This window comes from Cupressus sempervirens, chromosome 1, assembly GCF_028749045.1.
Source record: "Cupressus sempervirens isolate cs-2001-9-10 chromosome 1, ASM2874904v1, whole genome shotgun sequence".
NCBI classification, from domain to species: Eukaryota; Viridiplantae; Streptophyta; class Pinopsida; order Cupressales; family Cupressaceae; genus Cupressus; species Cupressus sempervirens.
The window spans coordinates 3494855-3506021 of record NC_143118.1 but is presented as its reverse complement, the minus strand read 5'-3'; the positions used below and the strand labels follow the sequence as shown (position 1 = coordinate 3506021).

The 11167-nt window shown below is 37.0% G+C and overlaps 1 protein-coding gene across 2 annotated transcripts in view; it reads left to right on the top strand.

Annotated features, from left to right (window-relative positions):
• The first annotated feature begins 381 nt into the window (after positions 1-381).
• LOC149575845 (uncharacterized) overlaps positions 382-11167 on the top strand; it is a 175853-nt gene continuing 165067 nt past the window's right edge. For both annotated transcript variants that reach the window (XM_089815764.1, XM_089815767.1), the window contains exons 1-2: positions 382-804; positions 977-1121. In XM_089815764.1, coding sequence (XP_089671890.1) covers positions 497-804; positions 977-1121 — 453 coding nt within the window. In that variant the 5' untranslated portion in view covers positions 382-496. The remainder of the gene's footprint in view (positions 805-976; positions 1122-11167) is intronic.

Below are 11167 nucleotides of genomic sequence, written 5' to 3'. Positions count from 1 at the left end.
AAAGACAACTTAATTATAAATACTCATATATTTAAACTATTTAATTTATTTTCACAAATTCTTTGAAAAAGTCCTAGTGAAAATTTTATAAATATTTCAAAATCACATATTAGAAATAGCATAATTTCTTGTTTAAGAAAGGAAATTTAGGTTATTAAAGATGCTAAAGATGCAAAGAAACTGTGTCATATAAAGTTTTTATTACATTTTAATCTTGACAATTTAACTATTGCAAAGAATTATTATGATTCCACATTTATGCTTCTAGTGTTTATTTACCATATCATGTAATATGTCTTGTCTAGCTCCTTTTGAAAAAGACAGGGACTACAGCTCACCAAGAGCTCTTGTTTTAAGTGAATTTGAAAATAAATTTATCGTGATCTAATTAATCAATGTTTTGAGAAGTAAATATCAAACAAATTTAGTTCGCTCGTCGCAATGAAACTTTCCACGGTACAGATGCTGATAGTATTGACGTAGGCTGCATGCGATCATGTGCAAAGATGGGAGAAAATCCGTATCTAACGTTCATCTATTCCCAAGCTCACAAGGGAAGGTATTCCAGGTCGGGAGTATTGGTGCTATTTTATTCAGCACTCTTGAGGCGTTAGCGGATCCCAAGCGACTTGTGAAAGGATGGAAGAGCGCATCACAGTCTGCGATGCAGTTGATGGGTTTCGAACGCAGACCGGTGAATCTCACCGTCTCAAATTGGAAACCTGTACAGGGAGAGACCTTGGCGATCGTGGTTTCAATTCCTCATGCAGAAAATTTTATCGATAGCATAAATTTGGCTTTCAGGTAGATACGGTTTCAAAATAATTAAGAAAACATTCTTTTAATCTTTTGCAATCCTCAACCTGAAATTTATTGTGGCACGTGCATCTCGGTTTGGGTTCTTTGTGCGTGTGTGTGTCTGTGTTTTGCGTTTTTTTATATTTGTGACATTTGAATTTCACGCGATGGCATTCAGGATGAGCTTTTGCAAGAATTCACTAGTTGAGGTTACTTGCGGAGAAGAAAGATTTTCTGCATTTTCAACTTCATTTTCCCCAAGAACATGGAGAACCCTAATTCCATTGAGCCCTTTTGACACAGCTGGACAGCGCTCGCTAATTGTAAGTCATTTATAATATCATTCGATGATCATTTCGTTGGGCTCTAAGGCTATTACTTTTATCAGCCTAATATAGAAACATAAAATATAACGCATCGATGTTTTTTGAGTAGCTGGAGTCTAGACTAATGGTAAAGCACTTCCCGCTTAGGTCAGGATTAATGAACAAGACAGAATGGTGGAAACTTTAGTCATAAAAAAATGAAGATTACAGCCATGAAACAGTTGAACTGGCAAATCAGAAAACTATCAAAACTTTGAAAACAAACTAGAATGTGTTACCTAGAAGATTAGCACATTAACATCCCCCACTTAATATGATGGGGTCATGGTTAAACCAATCATTTTTTGGAACCTCTCGAACTCCTCTCTTTCAAGTGCTTTTGTAAGAATATCTGCTGGCTGATCTGCAGTGGAACAACAGTCAAGTTTTACACTACCATCTTTTGCATGGTGTTGAATCAAATAAAACATTGCAATGATGTGTTTGGTTTGTTTGTGAAAGATTGGATTTTTGGCCAGTTTGATTGTAAATTGATTGTCAGCTAGGAGAGGTGTGCATAAATCCTGATGTTCCTACATATATTCAAGAAACCTTCAGAGCCATAATATTTTCGTATTTGCCTCAAAAGCTGCCGTATATGCTGCTTTTGCAAAGGATAGAGGTGACACTGATTGTCTCTAAGATTTCCAAGATACGTCTGCAGACCATAGATGCTTTGGGAAAATTGAAGCAAAATTGTTAGCAAGAAAAAGGGGGAACACAGACCAACGTACAAGCGTCAAGTAATTTCTGTATGTTGTATTTATACCACAGATCCAGTAAACTAAGGTAAATTGTGAATATTAATTGCCATATACTGAACACATATCAAATGTAATTCCAGATGTGTTTATATTAGTTCTCATACATCATGTATGTATGCTAGTGGATTTTCCTTTTACTTTGCTACTTCTACTACAAATACCTCTGCTGTATTTCGTCTATTATTCCCACTACTCCTCTATTGCTACTTTGTTACATTGTATCTGCTTTATGCAAACATCCAAAGGATAGGACACATCCCTTATATTCTGGAGGGTACATCTTCAGCCAGGAGCTTCACGATCTCTTTGCAGTAGGGATTTCATTGCTGCTTTGGCTCTGGCTGACCCCCTTCTAACATCATCTCCCCTTCCAAAACTTTGAGCTTGTTTTCAAGACAACTAGCTCTATTATGGTTTTGTATGATAGTGCCTGAGTTTGACTTCATTGTAATATTGTATGGTCCAATCTTCTTAAACTGATTGCCCAAAGACTAGGATGTCAACAAATTGGTAGAGGCCTAGCCACCGGACCTTGAGTTTCCATTGTTTCTTAAATATTCTATCATATAGTAAAACTGCGCCATATTTCTCAAAGTGTTCAAATTTAATTTTTTGGACATGCCATGCTTTTTGTCTCCTTTCTGTAAGCTTATGATGTGCTTCAAGTTGTTTGTCTTCATCTAATTTCTTCGGATCTTTCAACCTCTGTTTTAGTGAATCTTCATTTGTTAGCCTTTGGTGAGTGTTGTATGTATAGTGCATAGTAACGTGAATCGGAATCGGCACGGCCGAATCGAATCGTGAATCAGGGGTGAATCACCGGTGAATTGGCAAATTTGAAAAAACCCTTTAAATGTAAAGATTTTAACAATTTAAGACTTATTTCATGCACCCTTTATTGAATATAACTTAAAAACACTATAACATCATCAAATAGAATCTAACATACATAAACATGAAACATAAAATCCATCACATACGTAACTATGTTATCATTATGTACTAAAATGTAAACTGTATGCTAGCTGAAGTAAATAAAAATCAAATGATCATAATGATTCAAATCATAGAATCAGTAAGATGAAATCATGAAGATCTATAAGACATCAAATCATAAATGTATGTATAAATCTAAGATGAAGATCCATGAAAGTTTGAAACATATGTCTATCAGTGATTCAGTATCACTATCAATATCTATACAGTGTAAACAAAATATAAAAACAAGGCTCCAGCTCAAGCCTCATCATCCTCATCATCATCCTCTAGCTCTGCTGCAGCCTCAACCTCAACCTCTGAGTATCCAGTTTGCCTATGAGAAAGGCGTGTAAGGTAGGTCCTAGAGGACCGCCGAGCCATGTCCCCTGCATGGGCAATGGGCTCACGAATAACGTCGCTAGGGCCTGCGTCTATGTGTCTACCAATGCCTGAATGTGCTCTAGCTGCCTCCTCTGCCCTGGCCACAGCCTCAGCATCTACATCCACCTGGTCAACCCACGCGTGGTCTTCCTTAGTGAACACTGGGTCCACGGTCTCTATGATCCACTCTGATTCTGGATCAATCTCCTCCAGAATGATCGGAGAGGAGTCAGCGCCCAAAATCTGTCTGATCCTAAGATGAAGGTTGTAATGAACAAAGACAAGATCATTCAACCTCTGCACTGTCACCGTGTTTCTCCTCTTCGAGTGGATGTGCTCGAACATGGACCAACTGCGCTCACATCCAGAAGCGTTGCTCGGCTGACTCAAAACGCGGATGGCAATTTTTTGAAGGTTTGGGGTTGTGGCCCCAAACATTTGCCACCATCTATCTGAAATAAGGAAAAAACAAAAACAATTAGTCTCATTTACAAATTACAACTCTAAAATTAATGCATTATATAACCATTTTTAAGTTTAGAATCTAGATTCATGAACATTGAATATATTATTTAATTTTTACTTGGCTGTAGTGTTGTCTGAGCATTTATGGCCATCCTGCCAAAGACAAGTGGCCCCTCCTTATTGTTGAACTGGTCTAGCTCAACAATCGCAGCAACACTATTTTCATCGCTACTCAATCTCTGAATCACTGTGTATAAGCCAATGAGAACCTCTGCAATCCGCCTTGAACTCAGGATGGAAACAAAATGCCGGATTCTGATAGTAAGCTGCTGCGTGGATGGGTCGATGGAGCTGATTCTACCATCTCCTATCGATGATGTCCCAAATAGGGCCATACCTGTCCTGCACTCCTGCATATTGGGCTCTGATGGCCTCCTTGGCCCTATCCATGCCCTCATAAATGTAGCCCATAGAGGGCTTCTCCCCATCAGTAGTTCGTAGCAAAGCTACAAGGGGCTCAGTGACCTACATATAAAGTAAAACGAAAAATTTGAGTCAAAACTTACATATAAAATAATATAACTTAAAGTAAAAGCAAAATATTAAATGTTAAATTGCAATAAATTTATCTTAAGGATTTCTCTAGCTGGTTTCCAAAAACCATCCTCATCAAATATGCAATCCGCCACATCTAACCCTACAGTGGTCGTAGCATAGGAAGAGCAAATCCACTCCTGCCCAACAAACATGCTCCTCAATCCATCCCTTGATGTCAACAAGGACTGCAAGGTGATGAAATTTGAGGCAAACCTCCTGATACTTGGGCGAGCTAACTCCTTGCCTTCTGTGTACTTCCTCATTGTGCTAAGGACAAATGCATGATTATGAATGAATATGCTTATGTTTTTTGCCCTTTCCACACATGACTTGACAAACTCAAGTTTGCCAATTTCCTCCAACATGAGGTCAATGTAGTGTGCCGCACAAGGGGACCAAAATATGGTGGGGTACCTCTCCATCGAAAGTTTACCTACAACAATTTTAAGTCAATTAGAAACTCAAATTTCAAAATTCAAATAAATTTATTTTCAAAACTTGAAAAGTTAAAAGTTTACCTACTGCAACATAATTTGCTGCATTATCCGTCACCACTTGGATCACATTTTGTTTCCCCACCTCTGCTATAACTTCCTCAATAGCCTCACATAAATATGTGGCATTTTTCACATGTGCGGAAGCATCAATGGATTTTATGAACATGGTATATTCTACAAGTAACAAAACAACGAATTATAATATTAAATGGATCATTAACGAATTAGCATTCAACAAATCAAAATTTACAATTATGTATGTAGGAAAGTAAAATGATCAATCACCTCCACAGGATATAAGAAAATTGAGGAGTGTTCTATTCCTCCTATCGGTCCAACCATTAGTCATGATGGTGCAACCCTTTGCAATCCATTCCTTTCGGTTCTCCTCGAGGTCAACCCTCATGTCCTCTACCATCTCATCCACGAGGTATCCGCTCAACTCAGCCTCAGTTGGGGCTTTAAACTCCGGACCACAAATAGCAACCGCATCTATCATATTCTACCAAAAAGGAGCCCTGTCACAAATAAAAGTTTAGATGTCAAAGACGCAAATTATGAAACAAGTAGATATAATTAAAGTTTTACTTTTACTTTTAATTTTAACTTTAAAGAAAACAAGAAAAAAGAATCAATTACCTGGCTGCAATAAATGGAATGTTGCAAAAGTACCAAAATTTGCATATCTCCTTTCTGGCAGCATCGTGAATCTCCTTATTCAAACCCATGCCCTCAAGCGTAGGTTGGGAACCAGGAGTAGTGCGGGGCACAAAGTAACTATCCATTCTGTTTTTCCGCACTCTAGGCTACAATAGGTTGGTGTAGGACTTTGTCTCAGTATGTGACCCACTAGCACTAGCACTAGCACTAGCACGAGCACGAGCAGAAGAACTAGGATAAAAAGGAGGCCTAAAAGAACCCTCTCCAACACAACCTATGGATGCGGAAGTTGATGCAGATGCAGATGTGGATGTGGCTGCGGATGCGGGAACATGGGAGCTAGTACCCCTTAACCCTTCAACTTGCATTTTCCTATTTGCTTTGTCTTTTTCAATTTTTTCTAATGCCATTAAGCAAGTGCGTTTTGCCTCAGGAGTTTGGTGAGTGCAAACTGTAACATCGTGTCCAGGTATAGCAGCAATGTGGAATTTCAATCTATAAATACCCCCGGAAGTAATTTTTTCTTTACAAAACATGCATTTTGTTTGATATTTGGTTCTTCCAGGAAACTCTTCATTATATTTCCAACATTCGTCTTTTTTACCCATTGGAATTTGCGAAAAATGAGAGCAAAGGCTGCTGCAATAAATTTTTTTATGTAAAATATCAAAGTTTGAAGCTAATAAAAGTTAGAAAACAACAAACCCTAGCTTGCAACTTAGTAAAAATAAAAAACATTCAAGATTTACACTAAAATTCTTGAAAACTATAGAAATTTAACAAAAAATGCATAATACACTAAAAATTTAACAAAAAATGCATAATACACTAACATGCAAGAAAAAAATAAGCACTTACCTCTTGCAAATGAGTTGAGGAGTGTTGATATTGGCTCCTTAATGCTCCCAAAGCAATTGATGGGCTCCCCAAATGGCCTACTAATCTCTTTGGTGCTCTTCCTTCTTGCTAGTTGGAAACCTATGGCTTTTGTTTTCTATTCTTCTCTCACTTTTCCTCTCTTCTACTCATGCTTAACAAATAGAAGGCCCTTTAGGGTTATAACAAAGAGAATAGGTCAAAAACAAAGTAAAAAAAACAAGTGATTTAAAAAATAATTTCAACTTCCCTTTTTACATGCTGCAGGCGATTTATACCCTATTTTTAAAGGCGATTTTGGCGATTTTTCCATGAATCACCTGAATCGGCGATTCAGGCAATTCATGACCCAGAAATTGGCAATACTGATATACGATGCAAAAAAAATCGCACAGCATGAATCTGGTCGCGGAATCGCCGATTCAGGCGATTTTTGGGCGATTCTCATTACTATACTATAGTGTGAACAATGAAGTTTATGGGTACACTTATGTCCATTAGACTATTTTGAGAGGGGTAATCTGATAGATCTTTTGTATGTCATTCTGTATGCCTAGAGTGCTGGTAGTATCCTGATATCCCAATCTGTTCTGTTCGTGTTACATGTCTTTTGTTAGGATGGTTCCTATAATCTTATTCAGCACTTCACTTGCTCCAGTAGCTTGCGGGTGATATGGTGTGCTCCTATTATGGGTATCAGTGAATCATAATTTTTTGAATAAGCTTGTGATAGACTTATTTACAAAAATGTTTCTCTTAATTGCCAACGATTGCTTAGTGGATACCCAAATCTTGTGATAATATGTTGATCTTTAAAATTTGCAATAGTTTGAGCAGTATAGTCTTGGTTTTGTTTCAACCCATTTTGTCTAGTAATCTATCGTATTGTCTCTAAAACTTAACCAACATTCCCGAGTCAACATCCTTATACATCTCCCACAGAATCTTAAGGGGAAGATAAAATGATTAAATGTTATTGTCGAATAAGACAAACCTCATTAGCCACACTAGAAAACGAAGAATTATAAGGGATACACATTTTATTAAAGAGAGAAAATATCGATTGGTTTTGAAGGGGCAGAGTATTACTTAAGAGTTTTACTTTTATTACACTGATTAATGAAGGGATTTCCAAGGAAGCAATTATTTGTGAAGAGGTGTGTGTATCCCTTGCAAAACAGTAGTGTTAATAAAGCTTGTGATCCTTTATCACTTGATGATATAAGAGGGAAACAAATGCTTTGGGAAAGGACATGGAATAATCAAGTGGGAAATCAAACAAGAAATTTGACTGAGTTTAAATTCATAAAAACTGCAGTCACTTATAAAATTTTGAAGAGCAATTGGTATGCAATATGGCTGTATTTATTTATGTATAAATCTGTTAAGTAGCTGTAATTTATTTATTAAATTAAATAATGGATCAATCCCATAGAGATTCTGAGATCTGAATTGAATCCAAAAAGGGCTGCAATTTGACATTTTGAAAGTAATTGGTATGCAATTTGGTTAAGTCTATTATTTACTGTGAATCCTTTTATTAATTTTGTTTTATGTAATTTGCCAATCCATTAAGGATTCAGTATTCTTAATTATAAATTGATTTTAATAAATCAATCTCTTTAGAAACTGTCAAGGTAGCCCAATAGGTAGAGGTGGGAGTATGACTCCCCCTAATTAAGTGGATATACATCGTGTTGGTTGCTTGTAGGGCAAGGGATCAAATTGACTTTGTTGGTTGTTAGATGCTCTTCGACTTAATTGCAGAGGATAGTCTCCTGGCATCCCTATGGAGCTTTCCTCTAAAGCTTCTAATACGGTTGATGCTATAGCATGCATGTTTACAGTACAAAACTTCATAATTATTTGTTTGATTATTGATATCAAATTAATTTTTCCTAAATTCAATTACTATTGTGTAAGCTTGTGAAAGATAATCTTAAAATATATTGTATATTTTGGTTTTTATGATATCAAAATCCCACAATCCGTAGGATATTGCACAATGAGATTTTCAGGATATATTGTGTGAGAATCTTTTTCATCAACTTTTGGAATCACACTCAGGGATCCATCCAAGTTTCTCCTCTTGCTTTCATATCATCTTGATGATGGACCATAGAGCGTGATTCAAAACGCTGATGAAAAAAAATCTCACACAATCTACCCTGCAAATCTCATGGTGCAATAATTTGGGATTTTCACTTATGGGCAAAATTAGGCGTATCCAAATGTGGAGAGTGCAATTGGTATGAGAGCATTGATCTTTCCAGCCTGCAAGACAAACCTATAGCTGCCATCCAATTAGGATTAAATACTGAGTCCTCTCTTTAAGTAAAGAAAAACTAAAATTAAGTAGGGCAACCTTGCACCTCTATATGTGTGTGCCTTTTACCTGTATTTATGCTTCATGTGTTACGTGTATTGCTTCATGCCTTACCTATCTTATGTGGCTGCTTCATGCCTTGCATGTTTTTATGTGTATTTCTTCATGCCTTATGTGCATTGCTTCATGACATCCATGCCTTTCATGCATATTCCATATTTTACGTGTATCTATGTATGCTTCACATGGATTTATGGATATGCTTATAACTTATTCCTATTTATGTGCTTGCTTGATGTCTGATGTGTTTTCAGCATGTATGTGTACCTTTCTTATACACGCATTGTGTCTTTTGCACATATGCTTCATATCTCATGTGTATTTATCATATCTCATGTGTATTTATGTGTTTGATCCATGTCTATCACAATGTCACCATGATTACTTTATGCATGTGTGCCTTCCTAATGCATGCCTTATGTCTTGAGTATGCTTTGCATCATGTTGGATGTGTTTTAAGCAAGTTTATTCCTAGCGTGTTTTATGAGTGCTTAAACTGTGTCTCTTCACTTGCTAATTGATCTCCTTAGTAACCACTGTTCCAATTGTTTTAAGTAATCACATGGATTAGCAATTCTTAGCTCTGTTCGATTTATTTGGTTAACTAGCCAAACTTGATGGCCTCTGCACTCTTATTCAGTACAAGTCTGTGACCATATGATTGTATTATTTTTCCACTATACTAGCATAATTGCTGCTGATAGTTATGATTTGTGATGCTGTTAAGAATAAGGCTCAATTAGGGTGTTAGGTGTGTTGTGATCCATATGTGGGTGCTTCAGTCTCCAACTCACAGGATAGGAATGGTATGGGAATGGAAAAACCTCCAATGACCAACACTATGATCTGTGTAACAAGAGTGGGAGATGTCCGCCTACTGTTTGATACCACCAATATTGATAAGTGTTACCAATTACATGAAACATCAACATGATGAAATAAGGGATATCAAACATGAGTGCTGGAGGTAATACGCGCTCTAATCATTTCACCCAATTTATTCAGTATTGGTTTAATGTATCACGGTTGTATTGGCCCACTGTTGACTAGAAAGGACTTGCTAATTCATACAGTCTACCGTCGTCAAGAACTTTGGAGTATTTGATTTTGTTCTGAAAGTAGCCAATGATCTTCACTAAGGTGTGATGCAAGACTGTACTCTGCTGGTTTTAAAGATAGCTAAAAACCTCTTCCTTCCTTTATTGTATATGCTTATATTAATAAATTTCAATATTCAATTAAAACTTATAAATCGATTTTTAGGTTCTGAATTGGGGATATTAGAAACATCTGCTCTAATAAAATTTAATAGTTATCATATCTAGTCTCAATTAGGGAGGGATGGCCTGCCTAATTATGTTCCGACTTACGAGACTACCTGGGGGATGGATATGGAGAATCATTTCTTTGAATAGGACCAGAATAGTGCAAGTGATGTGTAATGGTTACATACAAACATTTGTATGTCTCTAGCCTCTACCAGTGTTACCTTCACCCAATATATTTTGCCAATGTCTTTCAAAGCATGTACACTACATGGATTCTAAAAAATATGTTTATAAGCTCTCTCAATCATTGAATTGGCTAACTTGCAAACACGAGTTGAATCTATCACATCTTGCACAACATCAAAAGGCCCAACCTCCTCTAAGACCTCCTTCAAAATGGCGATTTGGAAGTCAACATCCTTAAGGTTGACATAACAATTAATAGCTCTAAGAAAGTATGCATTGACAGGGCATGTAACAATAACATCAATGAGTGGTCTATGTTGAATATCTATCCACCCATCCATGACAATGGAATAGCCAATCTTAATTCATGTTTGCCTTATCTCTTCCCCCATCATTGTCATGTTTGAATAATCTTTGTCAAGGAGGCAGGTACACAATCTATGTTCTTCGGGGGGGAGGGTTACCTAATGATATAGAAGAGCATCTGCACACAAAATATGGCAACTGAATCAGTTGTCTTCTCACATTTTTGCATATTCATCAACTCTTTCAGTGAATTTATTCCACCTATAGTGGCCTTCCTCTTGCCTCTGTTACCACTCTCTCCAAATGATACATTGAAAGAGGCATGCAAATCGGTATATGACAATTTCTTATCTTGATTTGTGCAAATGATTTTATCCTCACTCGCTCCAATCATCTTTGCCATTTTAACCTGCTATTCCAACATTACTGACTCACAAACTCTAACACCATGTTGGCTCTCACCCACGAGATGGTTAGTAACCTTAGTCTAGGTCCCGTGGTAACAAGTATGGCAAACATGACAAAGCCACTTCTTGCTGCCTCCTATATTTTTGCCCTTGTTTAGCGGTCACACTTGTGGCGACCTGAAGCAATGGTTTCTTGAGGTTGAAATGGCCTTTTGCAAATTTTGAAGAGAGCA